The 26,141-nt window shown below is 40.3% G+C and overlaps 1 protein-coding gene across 3 annotated transcripts in view; it reads right to left on the bottom strand.

The window, feature by feature from the left end:
• The window catches only part of si:ch73-63e15.2 (protein strawberry notch homolog 2), a 67,427-nt gene that overhangs the window by 13,615 nt on the left and 27,671 nt on the right, over nt 1–26,141 (bottom strand). The window contains exons 4-16 of one of the 3 annotated variants that reach the window (XM_038716277.1): nt 23,885–24,008; nt 5,582–5,758; nt 3,584–3,670; nt 2,678–2,783; nt 2,368–2,528; nt 2,126–2,259; nt 1,842–1,932; nt 1,508–1,651; nt 1,292–1,409; nt 1,093–1,198; nt 754–907; nt 470–646; nt 142–239 (exon numbers count right to left, since the gene is read on the bottom strand). In XM_038716277.1, the coding sequence (XP_038572205.1) occupies nt 142–239; nt 470–646; nt 754–907; nt 1,093–1,198; nt 1,292–1,409; nt 1,508–1,651; nt 1,842–1,932; nt 2,126–2,259; nt 2,368–2,528; nt 2,678–2,783; nt 3,584–3,670; nt 5,582–5,758; nt 23,885–24,008 (1,677 nt within the window). Of the gene's footprint in view, nt 1–141; nt 240–469; nt 647–753; nt 908–1,092; nt 1,199–1,291; nt 1,410–1,507; nt 1,652–1,841; nt 1,933–2,125; nt 2,260–2,367; nt 2,529–2,677; nt 2,784–3,583; nt 3,671–5,581; nt 5,759–16,832; nt 17,230–23,884; nt 24,009–26,141 lie in introns of those variants that run through there. The other 2 variants (XM_038716279.1, XM_038716278.1) reach the window with 2 other exon arrangements.

Genomic DNA, 26,141 nt, shown 5'->3' with positions numbered 1-26,141 from the left:
CAACTTGCTCACTCACTCCTGCTGCTCTAACTGCTCATTTAGCTGTTCAGCCATTTTGTCATTTGTAGTGAATAGTCTTTCAAATAAACATCACAGGATTAAGCAAACAAACCAACAGACAAAATATTCCTTTTCACTCACTCTGCGGCAGAAACAAATCTGTCGAGATGGCCGTCATTCTCATCCAGGACTTCTCTGGTGCGAGACTCTCCGGTAGACTGCAGCCCAATAACGATGCACTGTGGTGGACAGAAAAAAATACACATCAACAACCAAACAGGTGGCATCACGATGGCACATTATAATTAATTATAAATAAAAAAATCTTAATGGTTTGTTTCTGCTGTTCCTAGCATCCATTTACTAGGGGTCCTTCAGCAGTTCACCCCACTATTTCAGTTCCTGTTTGGATCTTCCTCTGGGTCACTTATACTATATGACTCAGTGTTCAAGAGTGTGTTGTGCTGACCTTTCCAGCCTCCAGCTCTTTCTGGGCCAGCTCCACCAGGCAGCGGACCTTGGCGGCAATACAGAGGTATTTGAAGAAGCGCTGATGAGACGACCAGAACTGTCCCCACAGAGACTTCCTGCTGACCAGGCCCAGCTCATCAGCTGCTCGCATGAACACCTGCAACGCCTCCGCCCACTTTGCACAGATTCCAGATGTGATTAGTCACTTTAAAGTTTAAAGGGTTTTTTTTAATCTCACACACAATACCCAAAGAATACACAAATATAATACATGACGCTCACCAGTTTGGCAGCTTTGTTATAGACCAACTTAAAGTCGCTGTCCAGTCCGATTTCTTCAATGCGGAAAGACACCCCTGAGAAGCTCAGCTGCCTGGCAATGTACATCCCGCTCACTTTCATATCCATGGCAACAATCTCCATGGCACCGACACCTCTGTGTACAAATGGCACATAAATTATTCAACATAATTCAATCAAGGATCAACCAGACATTCCCACAAACTGACTGTAAGGTATTTTCCAGTAAGCGCAGCGATTTGAAGATGTGTGTCCATGTGACTGAAAGGCGCTCTTGCAAGAGTTTTTGAGTGAAATTCCCCAACATGCCACGGTACAAACCTCTTCTCAATGGCGTGCAGGAAGTCATCAAAGGTTCTGAAGGGTGTGCCCTCACCCCAGATTCCCAGGCGGCTCATATAGATCATGTTCTTTGGCTCAGAGGCACCTGGAGCAGAGATGACAAAAATACACATTTTAAAATCCTTGGCTGTATAGCATTACACGTATAAGTGTGCGCTTTATTTGCGAGTTGGCCTACCTGTGGCACTGGCATACACCACTCTAGCCCGCGGCAGCTTGTTTTGCAGGTCAAGCACTGCCTTGCCCATCTTTGTAGATGTGGCATTCTTGGCTTTGTGGCATTCATCAAAAATAATCTGCAATGGGGAATGGTCAAGGGCAAACAACGCACATGTGGAATGCTAATTTGCATTAGAAAACTCTTAGATCTGAGGATGTTTAAATGAAAGGATACAACTCCGTCAAAGTCTGGCTTGCACCAATCTAGGATCTGTTTAATTCTCGTCCGGTGCTGCCCTCCTGCCTGGCTCTCTCCAATCAGCGCAGAGTACGTTGCAAACAGGACTCCTTCTGAGGTAGCTGTGTCTCCATACTTAATCTACAATAAATCAAACATTCGGAAGAATGGTATTCGTGAGATCTGTGTGAACATATACAGAGCCACACAGTCAGCAAATATAGCTTGGTTCATATTCTGCTCAGATGCTTATATAACTTATACAACACAACAGCTGCCAAGAACAAAACTCGTTCTCTCAGCTTGTCACGTTATTCCCACCTGGACTCACCTTGTTTAAGGCATGCACAGGAATATTCGGTGCATCTATGTCTTTGAGATCTCTCTCTGCATCAAATTTCAGGTCATTGGATATGCTAAACCTGAGGGCAGGAACAGGAAAGTCAGTAATTCAGCCGGCTTCTGCACAAACCTGCCCAATATACCCTGGCATTCAACATACAAAACACAATTATCTGAATCAATTACTGAAACCCAATAAAACTACAGCTGTTATTAAGGTTTCATACTGGTTTTCCCTCTGTGAGGTCCACTAGAGCAGTAAATCTCTCTTACCATAGTGATTTCTTCCTTCCCTTAATGAAGTTCTCCAGGATGATTCCCGCCACAGTGCGTCCCTTTCCGACCCCAGCCCCATCTCCGATCAGGAAGCCCGCCCTTTGGTTGTTTTGAAGGATAACCTCGTGTTGCTGAGGGCAGACAAAGAGCAAATGCATGAACAAAGATGCCTGCATAATCAAAACATGATTTATTCATAGTGCTTTATGTACTGCGTGTATGTGAGCCAGTGTGTGTACCTGGCAGGCGTAGATGATGGCCTCTAGCTGCAGAGCAGACAGCAGGCCGCAGTTAATAGTTGACTCGGGGATAGACAGAGTGTATGTGATGTCAGGGGGAGGGACACTGGATAGCGTGTTGGTCTCCACCACTATATCAGGATGAGATATCCCTATAGTGGCTGAAGAGAAGAAGAAAAAACAGTTTAGAGAAGGGACATTTTTGCAGACATGTTAATAGCAACATGCATGGAAGTGTTTGCATAATAACAAGGAAAATGTAGCTTCACTAAAAGGTAATAGGATGTTGACATTCAGTCTAGTGACCTACATTTGGAAGGTCTGTACTCAGCATATGTGTCTACATGTCCCAGTTCTTCTGTCTCCTCTTCCTCAGCATCCTCCTCCTCCTCTGGTGGCGGCTGGGCTCTCGGAGCCTGGGAACACCAAAAAGACTTCAGTAATTTAATTCACATTTATAACAGCCACATTTAGGAGTCATACTTGTTGTTTCAGGTTAGGTGAAGACAAGTTAGGAAAGAGACTGTTGAAGAACGTCAGAGGCAGGGGAGCATTTAGTAAAACGTTAGCATGGCATGCCTAGAGCTCTTTGTGAAGGAATGTTAACTAGTGCAAGAGTAAAGAACAAAACAAATGAGATTGAAAGGTGCATAAAACCAGCTGAAGCAGAACGAATGAGAGCATTGAAACATGTTTGTAACTGTAGACAAAAAAGTGCTTACATATTCAGGCAATGTCAGATTAATGTTATCTGAGACACTAGAAATGCAAAAGGGTCCCATTTTGACAGACAGGTCAATGTAACTCTGGCTCTGTTCTTGTCACATAAAACATTTAAAAAGACAATGCAGTGTATGAAATAACTGGTTCTCTATGCAGTGTGCATTGGCAGAATGGTCCATTACATTCAGTATGCAGCAATGCTTTCATCATCTGTGGTAACACAGTCTTGCCAAAGAAGCCACAAGCATCACATACTACTACTTTCACGTACTGCACTGTCAAAATGTCTTAGATTACTGGCATGTTAAGTTACTATGTAAAACAATCTAACCCTTATCTAGTATTGCAAATGCACAGGGCAATAACAGCTGCACGAGACATATAACATCATTTGCATATCTGTGCATCACAGAGGACTGCCAATGTCCAGGCTCATCCAGTTAGAGAGCTTGGTTTCATTTTAACATCAGATTGGAGAGGTTGGTACGGCTACCTGGAATCCTCCTAAAGGTGGGGTGCTGATAATAGCAGTTATATCATCCAAACTGGCCAAGCCATGAAACCTGCCGGTGCCATTCAGCTGTCAACAAAACATAAAATGAAGAAATACAAACACAAATAAAAAACAGTGCCAAATGCATAAGAAAAGAGAGACAAAAAAACATGAGTAATCACTGTATGTGTGATATTGTCTGTGGACGCATGAGCATGAGAGCGTGTGGGCACTGGACATGGATGTCTGATGGAGCAGCACTCAACAAAATGCAATTTGTTGTTTGGCGGTGAAAAGCCAGCGACAACAACAACAAAAGGCAGATAAAGCTGCATGTGTCTGGGAAACATAATGGATGAAATGAGGGCAGAATGAAAAGGAAAACATAAAAGGCTTTCAGAAGGCAGGAGAAATAAATGTACTCTGATTCATATCAAAAAGATATCCTTGGACCCATCTAATTCAAAGAGGACTCAACAGCAACGCGGGCAGGGATAGAGGAACAACACTTGAGAACAACGTTTATCTTCTCAGATCCCCACATTTCAATGAGTTTCTGTTTGAAGGGACAGTGCATCAAAAACAAAGATGAATATTATTATTTACCGCCTCATATGTATCTCTGTAGCCATTTTGTGTACCACTGAGTCAACAGTGAGCAAAATCAACTGGTATGAGAAATACTGAACACATGGAGCCAGTTTGATCAATAGGGGTGGGGGGGGGAAATAAATCGATACAGCATAGTATCGTGATATTTGCCATGGCAATACTGTATCGATACACGGACGCCAAGTATCCATTTTATTATATAAATTGCAGATGGGAGTTTTAACTTTTTGGTACTAGAATGATAAAATCTATTGCTTTTTTTTAGTCCACTAGAAAACTTAACAGGACCATATAGAGGACTGAAAAAGTGATATGAACAAACAGAGAAATGTATCTTTTTAGATAAACGGATGTTGACAAAGTTTGACTTTAGGGACCTAATTGGAAGTTGGAAAAAGGTAATAAATTGCAATATATCTCAATATATTTAAAATCGCAATAAAATCGAATTGCAACATAAATATCGTGATAGTATCGGATCGTGGGGCCTCCTGATTCCCACCCCTAGTGATCAAGGCTCCTAACGTGCTCTGGGTGCAATAGCTACAGTCTACATGTGGTTACATTCATTCAATCTATTTGAGTATTTACATTGTGAGAATGACGGATGACTGAAATGGGTTTGCATCTGCAAGTAAAAAAAATATCTGCTGAGCTAAGGCCGTTACGCTCTTGTCCAAAGACTACAGAGTCACAGTGTTAAAACCATATTAGAGGGACTGATTTTTGTCATTTTGTCAGGTCTCTGTGATGATGCTACATGTTTGTGCTTTAGGGTTGTTACATATTCATTATGAGAGAAAACTTGAAAGAGCAGTGAACTTTGTCCGACTGCGGTAAGAAGATATTTATTTGAAACTGCCGTGATAGGTTGTTGTTGTTGTTGTTGTTATGGGGCTAATTATCGTGTCACATGTCAGATTATTTGAAGATGTCAAGTGTAAGACATTGTTTAAATATTCATGGTAATTGTTGTACAAATTGGCATAAATCCATTACGCAATAGATGGGTGGCTAACAAATGAAATATTAATAAAATAAAGAATAAAGAAAATAATATTCAGTTTAAAGCCTGCATTGATGCATGGGTTGAAACAAGAGTTGTAGCGTTGATGGTATTGGCCTTTTCTCTATTTTCTGATGAATGAACACAAACACAGAAAGTCCTACGTGAGTGCCGCTCTGGCTCACTGCCACATTTTTCTCTAATGTTTACAGCAAGAGGGACAATCTGACCCTTGCTTGCTGGTGCCCATCTCCTCCAGTACAGACATGCATGTGGCTATTTAAACAACTTTTGTAGCATTAAAAAACAGTTGTAAGATGAGCGTGGAAATCTTTGTTTCTGGTATTGATAATATGTGGGTTTGAGTAGTTACTACTGACCTCTAGCTGGCTCTGTGCTGGTGTGGTGGTAGTACTAGTGTTGACATCCCAGAGGGTGGGCACTGTGTCCAGTTTTTCTGGGCTGATGAAGGGCTGGGCATCAGCATACTCCGACAGTGAGTCAGGTGGAGAGGAGAATAGAGAGTTTGTGGAGAGGTCATCAATGCAGGACAGGTCCTAAAAACAGAGAAATAGAAGATTCATTAACTTCAACCTCTGAAACAGGGAAAATATGGGGCAGAGCAGTGAGTCATACCTATTAGTTTAAAAAAAGTCTGATATTGTGACATATAAATTCTCAAATCAAAACCAGACAGTGTTTCCAAACTCCCTTTTACATCAAACTTCATGAGAAAATAAAGGGTGGGGACAGGTAGTGCAGCAGAGGAATAATAAGTATTTACCTAAGAAAGAAAAGATGATGTGAGGTATGGATGGCAGTGAACCACAGACAATAGGGAGTAACACGAGTAGCCAAAAAGAAAATCTAATCACACACAGATGTGTTAGAATGAGCATGTAAAATAGAAAGCAAGAGGCAGGCATAATAAGAGTGCTTGTGTGTGTGTGTGTGTGTGTGTGTGTGTGTGTGTCATTTCAGCCATGGCTGCCTTCCAGTCGCCCCTCTATTCATATCCTTTCCAAGCCATTAGCATGCCATGCTCTTTAACTAGCCTCTCACAGGCACCCCTGGGCCCCCAGAGACTTATAAACATGGATGTGGGGAGATAGGGACGAGTGATGGGGAGGGGGGAGAGAACACGGCAGACAATGCTCATTTTTGGAAATGGGAGTATAGTTCTCTCAATTTCATGTGTGTTTGTCCCAATGTGTGTGATTGTATGCCTCTTTATACTCTTTGGACCATGTGTGGAAGTTCCCACACCCCCATGTTCAAGAGAGTCAAACGTGCTACTTTGGCAATTTCATTTCACTGTTCACTTCACCTCAAGGACAGTTACACATTTTGTGAAATTTACTTTTCTTATTTACATAGATAAGACTGATACCACTCTCACCTCTGTACTGTATGAATTTACCACCAGTGGACAGCTAACTTAGCTTAGCACAAACAGTTGCCAGGCCACCAGCAGAGACTCTGGGAAGTTACTGGTCCTTACCAAGAAACAGCCAAGCCTTTTCATCCAACTCCAGGCAAAGTGAACAGGCGTAATTCCCAAAATGTTGAACTTTTCCTTTAAGGCCTGGTTGTCTGTGCTATAAACTACTGTATTAAATAACATCCTACAAAAATAGAAAATGCGTATAGATAGTTTGTACCTCTCTGTAACTGTCCTGCATTTAAATATGCTTACATGGCTTTCTTACTGCACCTCCAGAGTCACAGATACAAACACTATACAGCCACAAGTGGTGTTATTGTGACTGAAAAATCTATACTGTGACAACCCAAAGTAAATACAGTACAGAAAAAAATAAATGATTAGTTGTGATGCAGCCTCAGTTTCAACAATTTGCTGCTACTGATTATTACTGAGGAGTTGTGCTGACTTAGCTGCCCGTTAGCCGTTACTCACAGTTTAGCTGAAAATGTTTCACAGGCATGAGAAGACAGGACGTAGAGCTCTTAGTGTTAACATGACTACATCATGTGGTAATGGGGCCTAGCAAGGGTTGTAAACAGCAAGCAGACACAGGTACATGTGTATATTTTAGACATCTGACGTTGGAGAAACAACTCGCTGACCGTAATTTGTGGATGTTTGGGTATTGGAAACTGAACTTTTTCAAGGGTACAGCACTCAGCATATCAGTGTTTGCTGGGTTCTCTATGATTATGCCTCTTCTCATCTTTCTCACTCTACCTTTCTCTTTCTTTTTCTTCCTGTGTGTCTTTGTGTGTCTGTGTCTGTGTTTGTGTGTGTGCTTCCTGCGGGCAAGATCAGGCAGGAACTCTGAAAGCAGGCTCTCCCAAGTTGTACCTGCAGACAGCTAAGTCTGCAACAACGACTGCATTTCTAGGGTGACACAGGGGTAGAGGTAGAGAGAGTCCCTGTTAAATATCACTTCCACTCCCTAACACATAATCTATCATTTTCAACCACATTTCCTTTCTCCATTTTCTTTGTTTATCCTGACAGCTCTGTGTCTTCCTAACCCATCCTCTTCTGTCTCGACCCTTGCTCTCATCCCTCCTTTCTTGGCTCTTCTGACTGAGGATAGATGAATAAACAACAAGGCTTGGAAAAGGGACACTGTGTCACCAGAGGAGTCATTCCACAGAAACTTAATTGTGGAAACACAGAGATAAGCACATAGACACATGTATTCCACCAGAAAATCACAAACATTTGATGAGAAGTTAGTAGTAGAAGCTTATTAAAGACATAGATTTGATAAAAAAAATAATGGTAAAAATCTGCTTAATCAATATCTATCTATGAAAACACAGTTTAACTTGGGTTACAATTAAAGTTATGAGCTGTTATAACAGCTTTGCTTAGTAGCCCTAAATCGATTTGTTCTGCAAATATGTGATTTGTATTTAGACCTGCGTGTCATTGCTCTGCGTTATGTTACAATATGACTTCTAGGTTTTCCATATCATGCAAATTCATGTAACAGAGCATACTGTGCTGATGCAGTGTTGTTCCTAAGAGGACCAGCAGTCCTGCTACAGAGGAATCACAGAAAACTGTAGCAGGTTGATTGGTTCAAACCAAGACATGGCCAACCTTTGTACCATGCTAATCGGGTTGTTAAGCAGAGCGTAACAGAGGCAGCAGTGTTTGTCCCCCGGCAGGCCCGTACCCAGGGCTAGTTCATCTACTGTTCCTAAGACTGGGCCCTGCCAAGCAGAGATAAGGCTTGAATTCCAACTGCTCTGATGGTAATCTGGCTCCTTCCACAGCACGCAGCCACACAACCATATAACTGCTAATCCTTTCTCTCTCTCTATTTTTCCTCTGCTGTGCAGTAAAAAATTATCTGAATGTGTGTGCGTTTGTCTGAGTGTAAGTGTTTCTTTCAAAATTGCTTTCAGGGAATTAAATCAGCTTGAAATCTTTGATTGTAATTTATGGGAATAGGTAGGAAAATAATCACATTTGTGTGTGTGTGTGTGTGTGTGTGTGTGTGTGTGTGTACATGTAAATAGAGGAACATGTGAAAGCCCATTTGTTCACCCTCCTGTTTGTTTGCCTTTCACGTGTTCCTCTTCTGCTTCAGTCTCTCCTCTGCTATGAATGCTAAGGCCAGCAGTATATCCTCCTCTCATGACCCGCACAGTAAAGACGAAACCACGAACAAATGCATCCTTTTTAGAACACGATGCCACCTAAACAACCTTGCACTCAAACTGACTTACTGCGAGAGGCTCTGACTAGAAGCTGAACACACAGATGCACGTACTGCACCTCACATCATATGTCCACAGAAGCGGTAAATTGTATTTGAGTGGATAATGACAGTTGTCTGTATGCCGATGATTAATAGAGGCACGCAGCAGTGAAAAAAGGCAGCAACAAGCTCCTCTAGGTCACAAGACGTGTGCAGAGCTACTTGATGGTTGTGGTTGAAGGTGGGGGTTATTAGCTCTAAGAATCAGAACTGGAAAAATACATTTCTAGACATAAACCGATCGCACACAATACTCCAACTTCCTTAAAAATCCCCAATTCATGATCATGAGAAGTAAACATTCTGGATAAAATAAATATTTGCATGTACACAACAGTGAAAAACCATTTATCTGTGCTACACGTGCAGCTTCGACAGTTGCCTTGGGAGAAGTGTTTCTGATATAATGACTACAATGACACTGGTTATGACATGACAAGGTCAGGCGCTGCCATACAAGGAAGTCTAACAGCCTTATCTTTAAGTTAGCTTTACAAACAATAATTCCCATGGCCTGTGTACCTCTCTTTATTTCAATGCTGTAGTATTAAAAGGAAAAACGGTTTTCTAATCACAAATCCCGTCATTGATTGGTATGATACAGTCACCTTGAGATAAAATATATGTAAGGTTTATCTGATAGGAATCACACAAGCCCTTAAAAAAATAAGTTCAGTAGAAGCAGCTTGTGTTCCCTGATCAGCTCCGTTACAATCATGGCCTCTCAAATCAACGTTAAGGATAGCGGTCGGCACTTGGATGTGATGCGACAGTTTTTTGTTACTTTACTAGATTTTGTTTAACCCATGGTGAAATGCTCTGTATTGTAGTTCTTTCCAGGGGAATATATGGACAGCCACATGTTACCAGCTTCTACTTTTCACCAGACTTTTGTTTGGCATGTTGGAAATGTAGAAAACAGTTGACACATCGACATGCTGTCACTGGTTTGACAACAGGAACGTGATTCCTTACAGAATTGGGGGGCTATACAGATCTCCCGCCTGTAAAGCCCCCCAATTATTTTGCCGCAGTTCATGACTAAGCCAAAGGGTTAAAGCTTTTTAAATCAAATAAAGAAATTACTGTTTCTGCCTATAGTTTGTTCCTGCTACACATTAGAAGCTACACTTTCACCTACTATCAAAAAGGGAACTTCAGGTAAGAACTGTATACAGTCCTTGGCCACATCCTGTTAAACTAAATAACCTGCCTCAGTTCAAGGCCAGGCTGAGGCCTCAGGCAGGCAGGCCAGGTCCAGGGCTTTCCCCTCCTACACACTGTCAGCTTGATTGCTTTTCCAAGGCCACAACACCACTCACCCACCCTTCCCACCTACCCCACACACCCACATATATATGCACAAACACACGCCTCAAATGACCTCAGCATCTCACCCATACATTTCTGTCATCTCTTGCTTGTTTTCTCACACTCTTTGAAACTCCACCCCCCTGTTTCCCATCCCGTCCCTGCCACCTTTTCTCCCTGCCCTTTGAGCCTTTTATTGTCTTTTTTATCCTAGTTCGGTTTTCCCACAGAATTCTGCAACAGGAAGAGGACTTATTTACCCCTACACTTACTTCTCACTGATTTTAATCTGCATGTATCGCAACATGTTTTTCAGAGATAATATCTATGTCATATAGCTAAATGGCATTACATTACAAACACCACTATGCACCAAATGATGTAGAAATGTACAAAAATACATGCCTACTACTGCACACTGTAGTGAATACCGTCTGAGGCCAACTAAAGTTTAAGGGTGTTTTCACAAAAGGGCTGTTGTCTGTTAGAGCAGTAACTGTAACAATTTACTCACTGGGCCCTTTTCAATCCTCACTTTATTATTCGGTATGGCTGTAAATCCTGCCTGATCCTGAAAATGTTGCTGTAACAACAGAAGTAGGGATGGGGGCGAGGGTGTGTGTCTCAAATCACGGCCAGGAATCCGAGGGCTATAAATGCTAATAAAATGTCGTGACTCTTGTCTGTAATGTAGATAGTGCAAAATGACAGTGTAACCTAGCATAACCTTGTCAATGAGCAGGGGTTTTTAAATCACCCACCATGCCCTTATGATCAGCTGACTAAACCCCCCCCCCCGCTCTCCCAGGTACTACCCTCTGGGGTAAGCTGTTGACCTTGTCAATGCAGTCAACAGAACCTGATTGATGTCCAGTGTCTGCCTGTGGTGGGTCTGGGGAACTGAAAAGCCACCACTGGTGTCTCTCTTTCTGCCTGGATTATGTTATGCCAAGCTGTCTGCCTGTCCTGCATCCCTGACATATCTGTTGGGTTGTGACTTTAATAGGACAGCTCTAGGCGTTTCATTTTCCTTGACCTTCTCACGGACATGAATCAGACACTGGCTATTTTGGCAAAACAACTCTTTGACTGACTTGCTTTTGAGAAGACTGATAGCTGTTAGACCTCTTCTGAATTTGATTAAAATGAAAAAACATGCAGACATGAATCATCTTATTCTGTCTCCAGCAAACCCCACTGCCCCAAAATCTTAATACTTTTAAAAGTCCTTCACAGACAACTACAACTCTCAGGTGGTCTAGAGAGCTGCTCACCACAATCTTAGCTGTTCCTCTGCCCACAAAAAGCTCCACTTAGGACCCCTGCAAACCCAGAGCTGACGTTAAAGGGCCTCTGACAACAATAATTAATTCTACTAAAATGTTTATCCAAGACCAAAGTTTGCTCTCCTTGACAACAGTGCGGAAATTAAAGTTTACAATTAAGTTATTTATATTTTTATATTCGTGGGGTCAGAAGGAAATGATTTGTCATCCTTGTCCAGCCCAAAGACCGCCAAGTCTTGCTTATTCCTGACTAATTATCCCAGGCCAATCGAAGCGTAATACCCAGTCCAGCAACCTCCTGACAGGCAAGCCTTCATGTCGTGCCAAGCCTGAGCGAAGCAAGTCAGCGACAGCTTACTGTTTACAAGCCTTCTGGAATTTTCCAGTGTTTTCATATGTTCTGGAAAATAACAAAGATGCCATGTCAAGCGTCCCAGCTAGCAGCCGGACGACGGCATTGGTTCAAAGAACTGTTCTTCTAGTTGCGTATGTAGGAGAGCCTGAAGCTTATACAAAGCTGACAACTAGAAACTAACAAGGGTAACAAAGCTCTACGGTGCAAATGGTACTGCCAGCAAGTTAATCTTCCTGGCACATTCAGATTCTTGTTCTGGCAAAGAAGGACGACTAGTGAAATCTTGCAAAAGTTGAAAAAAACAAAACAAACAGAAAATGACAGGGGAAAGAGCCAGAAAGAGAGAGAAGCAGTGAGAGAGATCTCATCTCCTACGACTTTGCGGTGGCCCACGGAAGGCTGCCATGAGGATGAGTTGGCCTTCACAGAGGCCTGTCTCAATAGTTTAAACCTACATCTTGAACCGTTACAAAAAATGTGTATGCATGTACATGCATCCATACGGTCGAGGTGAAAAGAAAACTAAGACACAATGCACACAAAAAATGACTCACAGACTCTCGAACTGTGTGTGTGTGTTTTTTTTGTATTTGTGTGTGATAAAACAATTACATGTGTGAGCCTGCATCCTCAGTGGTGAGAAAAGTGGATGTGAGGGGAGTGTTGACGCAAGATGACGTCTAAGTTACGGAGAAATTTCAACATACCACACAACGCTTGCAACAGGAGCAAACACTTGTCATTTTTAACAGCCAGATGCAACATGGCCAAGAGAATAACTGAAAATAATGAAACAATGTGTCTGTCCGTTGCTCAAAACTTTAAAGAACACTAACTGCACACAGCTAAGATTATATTATTTTTAGAGTACAAAAACAGACACTCATGCAGATGTTTTTACCTCTGTTATCTCATGCGCAAATAGAAGCTTGTTAAGAGTCTTGAATGCATTACTTCATGTTCATAAACTTGTGTAAATTGGTATTATGCAGAACAGCCTAATATGAAATTCAAATTTAAGGTTCTCAGCAACAAGAAATCAACATTTTACCTTTATTTTATTTTTACTTGCACTATGTGGTCTCATACTAAAAGACAAGAAAGTCTGCCATTGTATGAAATCAAATATGAAATCACAAGTGTAAATGACAGGCTCATGCATTACTTCAAATGGCCTTGCTCTCTTATCTTGTGCATGACACATATTCACACTTTCTCATACCTGTGATCAGTGGACTACTACTATATCATCACTCAGGATGGTGGGCTTGTTGCCCGTAAATTGCTGACTTTGTTTTATCCAAGAATCAACTGCTAACTGGGGAGGGAGTGTACTCTTTAACAGAAATGGGCACAGAGCCTGGGACACCAGCCACTTTGACTATTAGGGAATGTGCGTCAACATCAATTCAGTCCAGTAAGAGACACGGTGGCCCAAAACAATTTTAATCACACAAATCAGAGTAGTGGGACATCCCACCAAGACGGAAAAAAGAGCTTTAATGCTATACAGAAGTTTTTGACTTCTTTTACACAAATGTATTGAGTACTATACGACTGCCTTTTATACCCTATAGACCTACTGAACCTTTACTTGCCTTTACATTTTGCCTTTATCTGACAGCTGACAGTATAGAGACAGACAGGAACAAGGGCACGTCATATCCCTCTATATGACATGCAACAAAAGGTCCCTGGCCAAAATCACAAGTGGACCTTGTGAATAAACGGTATGGTAATTTTTTCATTAGGAATTAAAATGTATTTCAGTGTAAGGTTCTTGTCCTACATGCATACATTTAGTGAGTGGCTGGCAAACGCTTGAGAGGACGCCAGGTCTATCACTGGGCAAACACACATAAACAGACATTTACAATCACACCTACAGTCAAATTTTAGAGCCATGTAACCTGCATGTCTTTGGACTGTGGGATGAAAGCGGAGCGCTCCGATGCAGACACACGAGAAGAAGGTACAAACTCTAATCAGAAAGACGGACAGCTGGCCAACGGATTCAAACCCAGGAGCTTCTCGCGGTGAGATGCTAACATTGCTAACCACTGAGCTGCTAGTCCACCTTTAATCCAACCCAAAAGCCCTGCAAGAAATCCTACCACTACAAAGCCTCTCATAATTTGATTGATTTGCGAATGTATCAAAGAGGTGCTAATTCAACACAATGACTATTTTGGAGGCTGTAGTTTGTAATGTGCATGGAAACTGTAATCACAAGTCAATGTGGCAAGACAGGTGGCTAATTGACTTACACATAAGACATCTGCATACAGTCTTAATGAAAAGTGGTTTGCACATGAATTTAAGCACTACATTAGGGTGACGTACTTATTATTTTTTCAAATTAAAAATATTAGTTGTTGTTGCTGACACATTTTGATGTGAGTTTCAAAATTCAAAAAATAATCACATGGGTATGTTTTGAGGAACAAAAGGACAAAAATAAGATATTAACACGGACTGCTAAGTGGAATTTTGCCATCACTACAGGCGACCGCTGATGCATAAAGGCTGAAAACACTTGTTAACTGTAAAACTAGATGATATGTAACACCTGTACTCTGACATCTTCATCTGACTGCAGCCGCTGTCCCGTTTTCTGTATATTGTCAGAACTGGCAGATTTCCTGCATCTCAGTAGCATGTCATCCATCCTCTAGTCATCATCAGTCCAACACCCCACCACCCACCTCCACTCTTGCTCATCCTCACCATCATTGTTTATTCATTTCCTGTAAGCAGCATGCCTTAGGTCATGCTTGAGGTTTAACCTAATACCAGGAAACTGACATGTGGCACCACTTTACTTTACTTAAATTTTTCAAGTCTGTTTTAAAATAACGGACGGAAATTTTGCGCCAAAAAGACTGTAGCTTTGGAAGAAACCCACTAACTCAGACTGCTGAGCTTCAAACAAAGTTGGGAATACATGTTTGCACAAATGAGGAACGGAGTAGTGTGAATTTTGTCACCCATCTCTTAGATTGGAAGCACATTAGTAAGGCATCTCTAAATGGCCAGTGTGAGCAGAAGGAATGATTACAGCAAGCAAAACCACTTTCAGCGTCCATATGGACAAAAACTGTACATCTATCCTTCAAGGTTGAACGGATTTCCGATCAGATCAAACCAATCACTCTTGGCCATCCCACACTGTGGAATAATCTACCCCTGATTATTAGATCATCCCCCACCATCGACACTTTTAAGTCTCGACTTAAAACATTTTTTTTTTTAAGTTTGAGTCTTTTTAGGGGCACCTGCATTTGTGTTTTTATTTATCTATTTTGTATCTGTTTTGTTTTTCTATCTTATTGCTGTATGTCATTAATTGTTTGGCCTGTTTTATCAAGTTTTGATTTTTATGTCTTCTACTGTATAACTTGTCCAGCACTTTGGTCAGCTCTCGTTGTTTTTAAATGTGCTTTAAAAGTAAACTTGACTTGACTTGACATAAGATGGTAAGTACATGCTGATTATGATAATGTTGCATGGATAACTAGAAGAGCAGTAATAGAACGCAGTTTACATTACATTTATTCATTTAGCTGACACTTTTATCCAAAGCCACTTATAATTGATATACATGTCAGAGGTCGCACGCCTCTGTCACATTGCCACAACCAGTCTTCTAAGATATGCAAATCTGCAAGCGCAGCCACTAAATGTGTGTTATTGATATATATCCAAAACTATTAGAATTACAGTATGTGCATCCATCTTTTTCACTGCCACTGAATAATTTTTGCAACGTAACGTAAAAAAAATAAAGATAACTTGCCCTTTTAACGGTGAAATTACAGAGAGGACTACAAATAAACTGCTTAACTTCGGTGTGCCGTTTAACAAAAAAAGCAACCCAAGACATTGTTGTTTAAAGCATAAACCACTGATTTTGTCATTTCTGTGACAGAAGAAATGCTGACACAGTAAGATTAGCCAATCAGCGTAACCTGAAATTTAGTGGAAATGGGCTTGGCAAGCCTTTCACCAATAAAGCCATTAGACTGAGATGAGCTGCAACAATTGGCATACGTAATAGCCATCCAGAAAACTAACTAGAGTCCTATTTAGCCTGATAAGATATCAGGTTCTCGCACTTACTGGAAGACACAAAGGAGTGAGGCACACAATCATTTGTCATAGTTCCTGGCTTGGAATGAGAGCCTCAAAGGCGCACCGGGGGACTGACTGGCAACTCTGGCCTGACAGCAAAGAAATTCACTGACTTGCTGACCGACTAACAAATCATAAAACTTGGGTTACCTCCTTTCAAAACACAGCAGAGGGGTTAGTGTTATATATAATATATATAATAAAGACTTAAACCTAGTCTTACCCTAGTCCTGCTCTAAAACTAAGTTTAACTAAGATCTCTATTGAAAAATGTCCTTAGTTTAGCATGTGACTAAGTCCTAAGCCTAAGGCCTCTGTAAGCACTAATGGGAAACTAAATTAAGAGCTAGATTTTCACACAATTTAGATCTGTCACCTGCCACTGATCTTTCAATAAAATTTAATATGTTATTTTGAAAACAGATCAATGTCAATGTAGGCCAAGCTCATGCCAGTAAACAGAGAGTGAAAGAGAATCGCATGCTTGCCTTGATTAGTGTTGTAAGCACACGGAAGTATTTTCAAAAATCACTCAAGGAAGTTAAAATTAAAAACACAGACATACGCGGGTAACAGAGTGCTCACAGGTCTTAGTCAAGTTTCTCGATAAGGACAATGAAAAAAAAAATGTCTTCACACAAGCAGCTTTCAGTTAGTCTCAATACCTCATCTAACAGTTTTCAAATACTGACCATGACATGAAATATAAAAATAGTTTTCAACACAATAACAGCAAGTCTTAAAACTACAGACTTGATATACAGTTTAACATATACAAAAAAAAAAAAGAAGCAAACAGTACCAGTACCTTGGGAAGTGGTCGTCCCAGCTGTGAATACAATTTAGTCCAGATCTGCATGAGAGACATGGGTCCAAACTCTGCAGTATGGGGGGCGTAAAATACACACACACACATACACTCCTGCTTCACCTTGAATCCCTGAATGCGACAGCCTCTTCCATGTGTTGGTATTCACCCTACAGCTGGTGCACTTCACTAGCACTTTCACAGTTCCTCTCTGGCTCAACACACACATCTGCCTCTACAGCAGGGAGGCTCTGGCCGATGAGCTCACGCACACAAACTCTGTTACTCTCACAAACAGAGACACAGGCAACTAAAATGTGCTTCCTGCTTCACCAGGACGGTCAGGTATTTGCATAGAGGGCTTAGTCATAGTGATTGTGGACTAGTTCCTCAGAGCTCAAAAAGGTGGTTGGAGTGAGTGAGTGAGTGAGTGAGTGAGTGAGTGAGCGAACAGAGGAGGGGAGGGGAGAGAGAGGTGGGGAGAAGAGGGAGGGAGGAGGGAGGAGCTTTCAGGAAATGATGCTTTTGTTGGTAAGTGACTAGAGTTACTGGCAGTCGGGCCCATTTTACTGTACATGGTGTAACTCAACCGCATTTGTAGTGTAAACAGTATTGCGCTCTGGACCTGGACGCTTCTCACACCCCGCTGCTTACCGCTATGTTTAATGGGCCTGGTCCACTATTTAATGATTATTATATTTAGAGACTGACTCCCTGCCTGGCTGCCTGTCTTACTTTACTCTGCTCTTTGTCTTTTTATTTGTCTGCGCAGACACAATTTCAAGGCTGCTGTTCTAGTAATGACCACTGATTAATAAAGCAATCTATAGCTTAGAGGTGTAAACGCTAATGAGAAGGAAACAAGCTAGTTGTCTAATTGGGTCAGCGTCACTGAGAAGGCAGACACAGGTTTAACTTAGTTAACTTTTCATTTCGGCACTGAAAGGGATTTGACATCCACATTTATAGTTTTCACGTGGATCTCCAATAGAGATTATGATTAAAATATTATGCACTGTTTAAATAACAAAGAGGGAGCTGAAGTGGTCAGGAATGTATTAACAAGTCGAGTGCAAGCTGCAAGTTCGCCTATTCAAAGGGTCTTTCAAGCTTCAGATACTACTTCTATCTGTGTACAATTATACACAAATACCTCATCATAAATGGTCATTCCCGCTTACTGGAACTAGGGGTGCGATTGCTAAAAAAAAAAAAAAGGATATTCTGGGAATCTGATAGCAAATGGCTTATTTCATCAAATCCAAAATGCTGATTACAAACAGTTTCATAACATTATTTTTTCTGAAAGAAAAGCAATGTTAACTGTTTAACAGCAAGTCTTAAATGAGGGAACTGCAGTATTTATAGAGCAGAAATAATGTCATTTATCTCCTTCTTCAGCTTCCAGGAATACATGTTATCAAGCCAGTATGGTAAGGTTCTGTAATGTCCATCTGCTAGACTGAAGGGGGGTCAGACTCTCATAGACAGAGTGGCGCCTGTCCATGGTGTCATCATAGTATGAGTGGGAATCCTCTGAATAATATGTGTATGTGTTAGTGTGACACAAAGGGTCATCAAGAGGAATAAATCATTAATGAGATTCTTTCTTAAATCCTCAAACACACAAACCAGACACATGTTACTGCCTCACAGCCTAAAGGAGGAAGGATCCATGGCTGATTTCACTGACAACACACAAATGTACGGCACCTCAACATGCAGTCTCATCATCACGTGCACACAATGCACTCAGCCTGGTGACAATAACACATACGACCACATACGAGCAACATTTATCCCTGTTTAGATTTAATTCACAATTGTGATTATGATTCCTGGTTCCATTTTTCCTTCAGCTGGAGGTGCTAGCATTAGCCTATCCTGGGCTTTTGTGCTTACAACGGTTCATATCAGAAATGGTACATACACAGTACCTGTACGATACTGCAGGAAATCCTTTGGCTTGTTAGATGAACTTCCTCTATTGCATGAGATTGTTTTTACAGAGTAACTATTATTTGTAAGTGCTAGCATAATGTAAACACTATACATGTACACTGACACAACGTCAACTGGCAGTAGGTATAAACTATGTTTTCAGTAAATACTCAGTTTTATCAAATAAAAGGATAGATAGAGGTTGAGCCATCTAAATCCAATCTAAAACTAAAGTGGATCAGGTGGAGCATACACACTACCCAAGGAAACCAATTGCACCTATCAACAACCATTCAAATTAACTTCCTCCTTTAAACTAGTCTGTGACAAAGTGTTAGAGCGCCTTCCAAGGAAGTAACAGAGAAATAACAACTGATTTATATGCAGATTGGCTTGCCACAAGAAAGTCAAGAAAAACAAGATAGGCTTCTGCCAGAAACGCGAAAGCCCTGAGGCAGAGAATCTTTCAGTTTATCGAGACATCTCCTTACATTTTCCTTGAAGTACTGCAGATTTAAAGTAAAATAAACATTTCGACTTATTATATCACTTGGACATTTCTAGATGTATTGTGAATATATTATAAATACATGTTATTCAGCATGGCAAATTTAGTATCAGTCATCTACAGGACCTCTGGAATTGTAAAGGTTCAAATGTAAATGCATGATCAAAATGTAACCCTGGAATCAGTGGACCTTATGCAGCACACCTCCATGATTAACATTTTTCAGCCCAGTTTGAGAATAATTAGGGTCTTTCTGTGAGGAAGTGTTCCTCTTGTGCCCACATGGGTGCTCTGGGATTTTCTCCCACTTTAAATGGTCCCGTCATCGTCATGTAGAGATGTGGACATTCAACCTCCAGCTGGTCTATGGGTATTGAATAATGGCTACCCATTGATGCCTACAGTTAGGATGGGTTAAAGGATGAAGACAGGGTTTTAGGTTTAATGTATTTAGCAAATAAAATGATTCGGATTCTTCAAAAAGCAAAACAGAGCTGTAAAAGCAGACTTAAAACTCTAGAAATGAATTGTGCACGAGTATAATAATGATGTGTAATAGTGAGAGGAACCGCATAGAGAAATACAAGTGTATTTAGTAAGAGACTACACACTGTAAACGTGACTTACAATATATGAGTATATAGTAGGTGTGTTAGTGTGTGTGCTTGCAATGTGCTGTTCACTCTGTGAGGTTAGCCAGAGTGGTTAGTGAATGAGTTCTGTTTTTTTTTTTTTTGTCTTCCAGTAAGTCTTGTTTTCATTCTGTTCACATAGTTCAGATCCACAAATGACCAAACCTAGACAGGTGTACACATGCCACTGTGGCCCTTATGAACCAATCTGCAACTTCAGGAAATGAGTTGAAGCTTCAGGTTCTTTTAAAGCACAGTACTAGTGTTTTCTATGGTGTTGTCAGCATTTTTAAAATTAAATAATCTGGTGGTGTGTGCACAGTCAGCATGGTTGGAGTTCCCAGAGTTAGTTTTACTGAAGACAGAGGACGCCTCAGGCGCAATTAATTCTTGTACAATGAAGATTAATGTTAGTTATTGTTAATCAGTAAATATGATTAAACCTGACTTTGGTTTATCTTAATTTTATTGTGTCCAAGCGGAGTGTTTTGATAATGCTTTCTTTTATGGGGACCTTAATTTCCCAGTAACTCCCTAAAAAGGATCTAATGTGTAAAGGGCTGTGCAATTTGGTACTGATATATCAAAAGATCAATTATTTTAAGCTGTAAGTTTTTGAATAAAGACATTTTCTAGATCAATTTTATCTACAAAATAGAAACATCTACAAGATTAAATACAAACATCTGGATACATTTATGTCACTTAGGTTAGTGAACATGATATAATTACTTATGACATTAATTAATTACATGAAATTTAAATTACTAAATGATGATAGATGCCTCAGACTGGAAAAAAAGAATCTCGGTGGAAGTTCATTATAATATAGTTGGAACATTTTCTGATGCTATTGAAGCACAATGCAATTGTCCAAATCAAATAAATGTTACTAGAAATGTGAGACATCAGCTTAATCCACATCTTTATACAGTAGCCATGTATTTCAGTTATTAGCTAGTGATATATTGTTATTGATAGATAATCTAAGAAGGATATCAAGTCTCAAGGAGTCTATTAATTCAAATACAAACAAACTGGCTCTTGTTTTCTCAATCTAGATTTAGACATCCTGTACACATGCTCCAACAGTGTGCTTCCTTACAATATGAAGATATTCCAACAAAGCTCTGGTGAACTGCATAAACAAACTATAACACTGTGGGAAGCTGTGCAAACCAAAAGAGATTTCACTAATGATACAGCTGTAACTGAAACAGGGAAATGGCTGAGATAAACATGGAAGTCAGCTGACAAACCAAACAATCCCATCCACAATTTCACTCAGTCACACATGTCTAAATGTCTTCTGTACTGCCATGGTTCAACAGCGCAAAGAAAGCAAGAAATCAGGGGGGAAATGGGCATGGTCGGCATGCCATGGTGACGGAGCAGGGGGGGAAAAATGGAGGATGAAAAAAAGGGGGCCTAGTGTGAGGTGGCAGATTAGTCACGATGACCCTGTGACTTACATTTTCTCTGCATGCCTCACATGGCAGGGAGTGTCCAAAACCAGAAAGAACAGCTGAGAAAGCACAAGCACAAAACATCTCTCTCACTCATGCAGGCACCATAACATTCCACATCTCCACAGCCAGGAAAGAAAACTCGCTGCTCATGAATACACCAACGGTGAAGGAGCCAATTTAAACTAAAACCACATAAAAGAAGACAACCCTTAAGCCTTACATTTCTAAATATGCAGACACATAAGTAGATCCCACAGGCATCACATAGTCACGAGCCCTCGTAATAACGTGTAAGGAAGAAAGCTATAGCAGGACAGGCTGACACAGATGGATGGAAAACTAGGGAAACCCCATGTGAATCAGAAAATCCATACCCACAATACAACACACGTGATGAGGATGACATAACTGCCTTGTATGTAAAAGCCTTCATATGTGTAGCCTTTTTTCTTGAAATGCCCCCCCCAATCTTAAAACGCTAATACAAAACATTTTCAAATAATTATTATTCTGTGTTATTATATTTATAAATAACTGTTTAAAAAAACAAATCTTTCCACAGAGCCATCATACTCATTCACACATCTGGGTACAAACATGAAGTGAAAGTCTGTGTAGTTTTTCTGTCTACTTGTGTTTCCCTTCAAACAACTGTTACTGGTCAACTACAGCATATGCATGCAACTTAGATTACTGGAAATTTGATTTCCACTAAGGGGGTTAATGAAGTGCAACAAATTCACACAAACAAGTTTCATACATGGGCTTAATAAAATGGGCTTCAAAAGCGTACAAATCACAAATATAACCTGGAAAGATCCTTTGCAAGTATTCCTGTGCCAGCCACTCTTTGGTAACATCAAAATTAATAAAGTGTAAAAAAACAACCCTCCAGGTTGTATGATTCTGCAGCCCCCAGAGACAAGAAAAAGCAAGTACACTGAAATTGGCTCATTTATAGTATTTTGTTTTTAAGTGACTTCTCTCAAAAATGGCACTCCTTTCTGCGTGGAATTAATTACATGTAGAATGTAATATTACATTGCAGTCTTGTGAATGCTGCATTAGAGCCTTAATTTTTGCTCCCCATTTGCTGGGTTTTATCACCCATGAAGTGATTTTATTTATAGGTGTATACTTCAGCTGTGCACTGGTTCTGTATATGTGTGTAATTTAATACTGCTGTATGCCAATTCAGTCTCTCTTTCAATTAAACAAAAAAAAAGATCAACTCACCGAAAGTACAAAAATACATTTATCTATCTACTGTTTTCACGACTGGGTTTTTATTTTTCTCTGAGGTGAATGGAATTTCATTTGTGGTGCTCACAGCACAGAAAAATTCAACAGGAACTTGTCTTTCCAAAAACAATGTTTAGGGGACTTTGGATAATACACAGACCTCATTGTCAATGGTTTTTATTATAACTACTATTAGAGTTGTTTAATTAAAATCCCTCTCTGCTCTTTGAACAATAAAGACATAAGGAAAAAATAATAAGACAATGTTGTATTATTCAGTGAAAAGCCTTAAAGTTGCACAATAATGGCAAGAAGTACATTTTACCCTGCCATTGCTGTCACACCTTAGCCCATTCCTTATTATTTACTGCTTTGGCCTTACGTTGAACCATAATAGCTATGCCCTTTCTACTGTCAGATAATCATAAGGGGGATACTACCAGTCTGCTTGGTAACCCATGATTGCTCTTCTTTAAAACTTGTCATCATAGCATATTTTAATCATCAGCTCAACCTAAATAGGCTTCAGATTAGAAATGCATTGGTCTGTGACATTACATTAGCTCCTTTTCATATGATTCTAACTATAAGGGGTTGGCTGGATGGACACAAAAGCGAACAGAAATAGAAAATGCAAATGATTGATAGTAACCATCTGGTATGGTAGGTAAATCACACGTATTCTGAGGTAAATACAGAATACGTGTGAGTAGAAGCATGCACCTTCACTTCACTGTCCTTGACTGAGAATTTCCCATCCTGAACTGAACGTGTTAGTCCAGTTGTATCTGACACTTAAATTATTCACACTACTTTGTGGACTCTGGAATGACTAAAAACATTACTTTAAAAGATTCTGGGTTTATCTAACAGTGATTTGAAGATGCGGTGTGAAAGAATGTTAATTTACAGTGTCTTATTAATGACATGCCTTGACAGGAATGGGGCAGGTACTGTTGCAGTCGTCTAGACAACACTGGCCTTTAATCAGGCTACTCTATGGTAAATTTGGCAAGGCTGAATACACATGGAGCACAGGATGAAAGAAGTGGGTGGGAGGCATGGTCCTTCCCTCTGATAAGCAAGTAAAAGAGCGAGTGGGACAGATGGAAACAACAAAAGGGACATTTTTAAAACTACAATGCACCGAACTGTTTGATGAATAAGTGTTTTCATAGTGCTGTGCACTATACTTTGTCAACAGTACTTTAAGACAAATATAATATATGCCAACATGTACAGCAGACATCTGAAACAAACCTGGGGAAAGTCTCCATTCCTGGGGAGGTTGAGGCCGGAAAAGTCCACATCGGGGAATACAGAGTACATGTCCATGTGCACATCCGGAGTGGTGGTGGTAGTGCTGCTGTTCAAGTGGTATTGCCTGAATGGGAAAGAAGAAAGTTAGTTTAGTTTGTTTTTTTTAACCTCTACTTAGCTTTTACACCTTGCAGGGGCCACATAAAACCACAAGCTTCAACCTTGACCTTCAACTGTGCAATATGCAACTCCAGTAGAGAAACGAAAGGGGCACTGAAAAGCACCCCATGTGATCAAGTCAGGGCAGTGGATGAGGTTGTCTAAAGATGGTAATCTATATTGCACTGTAACGCTTAAATACAATTAACTAACGCTACACTGCTGCATTACATCATGTATGTCGAAATTCCAACACAATACAAAAGCCTGAAAGGTGGAAATACTTTCAGTTTTTTTAATTGAGTCACAGCCTGAAAATTTAATTATAGAACAGAAGACTGGTGGAGGGAAGCTATTTGCTGTTGTATGTTTCTAAATTTAAGTGTCAAAGAATGAATGACTCACTATAAAACTAGTAAAGCCAATAAAGTAGCAACTCCAAGTGTTAAAGATACAAGAAGGATAACAGAAACACATATCTTAGCTCACACAGGCAAAAGAGGTTTAAATGAGGTAGAGGAGAGAAAGAGAAGTCAAAATACAGCCGTCAACAGAAAGTCAAGGAAGGGAGCTCCTACCCGCTCTGAAGATCCAAACCAACCATTCTCTTTTAGCCCAGTGTTAATATCAGACCGCAGACCTTGTATATCCAGCTTAAGATATTTTCAGTTTCTTGCTGTGTACAAGTCATCATAACGTAACAACCAACTTTGCTGACCGTGGTGGAGACGCACTCAAAACGAAAGCAAAACTAAACCTTTGTTAAGGTGGAACTAGAACTGTACCGTCCCACATTCCTCTCCTCCAATCGTGTGCCAGGGCTCAGGCTCACAGGGATTGAGCTTGGCCAAAGCTATTCACAGGATTTGGCTCAACCACAGGCCAGAGATCAGTGAGACTGATTGATTTTAAGTTCAAAACACACCAGCAGGATAAAAGGGTAGCCTTTAGCGAGTGTATAGGAGCCAGTCTATGAAAACCTGGTTCCTGTGATTTTTTTTGGTTGAATATTCCAAACACACAGCAAAATTCAATATCTAACCATGACCATGTTCAAATGCTAAATCTTTGGTGAGTATCTGTGTTCAAAGTCATCTTGTAGATAACCACATATATCACCGGGTCACGATGTAAACAGCAGGTTTTGATTTGGGTTTTCACTCCTAAAAAAGAAACCGTGATCACAAATGGTTGTTAAAAATACAACCATTTTAATGATATTTGCTATGGCTCTGTTTTCTGTAATCAAACAAATAAGAAGTTAAATGTGACAATCAGCTTTTAGGCAACACACTGGAAAAAGCCAGATTAATTATTGTAATCATGATGAGTGGTGAAACTAAATTAGAAAACAAAAAACCATGGTTGTATAACTCTGCCTATTTGTCAAATTTTACATCCATGTCTGTCCAGACTCATAATGTATAAAGTGAATACTTGGAAAAGTAATAAATTTAATAAAAAGTTTACAAAAGTAAAAGTGGCTTTTGTGTCTGAATGGGAGTTATCCCTACACTGATGACACGTGTAGGATTCCATCTGTGTAAAAATGTTGGCATTATTACCGTTTATTAGTTGTGGCCAAAAATGTGTAGTTATTTTTGAGCCTTTTAATCAAAAGTGTCACAAATTTATTGTCTGACCAACTGTGAAATATGGTTACCAATTCTTGAATTCTAGCCAAATTATGGTCACAGTGAGCTTGACCTTTGACCACCAAATTCTAAAACCAGTTCTTCCTTGTGTCCAAATGGAGAAATTCCCTCAAGTCGTTCATAAGATATCGCGCTCACAAGAAAGGGACGGACAGACAGACAACCTGAAAACATAATGCCACCAGGCATGAAAAAAAAAAAAGTCATGAGATCATACTGGTAAACAATCTGGTTAGTTCTCAGAAATATCACAGCACTGCATGGTAACAATCATCCATGCTGGAAATCCCCTTCTTGGCCCTTTAGCAAACAGCGATATGACCGTGATATTATTACAGCAGAAGTCTTGGCAGGTCGGCATCAGCTGCTTTCCAACAACACAAAGCTGGTTAGGGACTCTCAGCCAAAAGGAGCTGATTGACTTACTATTTGTGTACATTTAG

Source organism: Micropterus salmoides, unplaced genomic scaffold (genome assembly GCF_014851395.1).
Source record: "Micropterus salmoides isolate LMB-PRFRI ecotype aquatic unplaced genomic scaffold, ASM1485139v1 Ms_hic_scaffold_13, whole genome shotgun sequence".
Classification (NCBI taxonomy): Eukaryota; Metazoa; Chordata; class Actinopteri; order Centrarchiformes; family Centrarchidae; genus Micropterus; species Micropterus salmoides.
The sequence above is the reverse complement of the archived record's forward strand: the minus strand, read 5'-3'. Positions and strand labels throughout refer to the sequence as shown.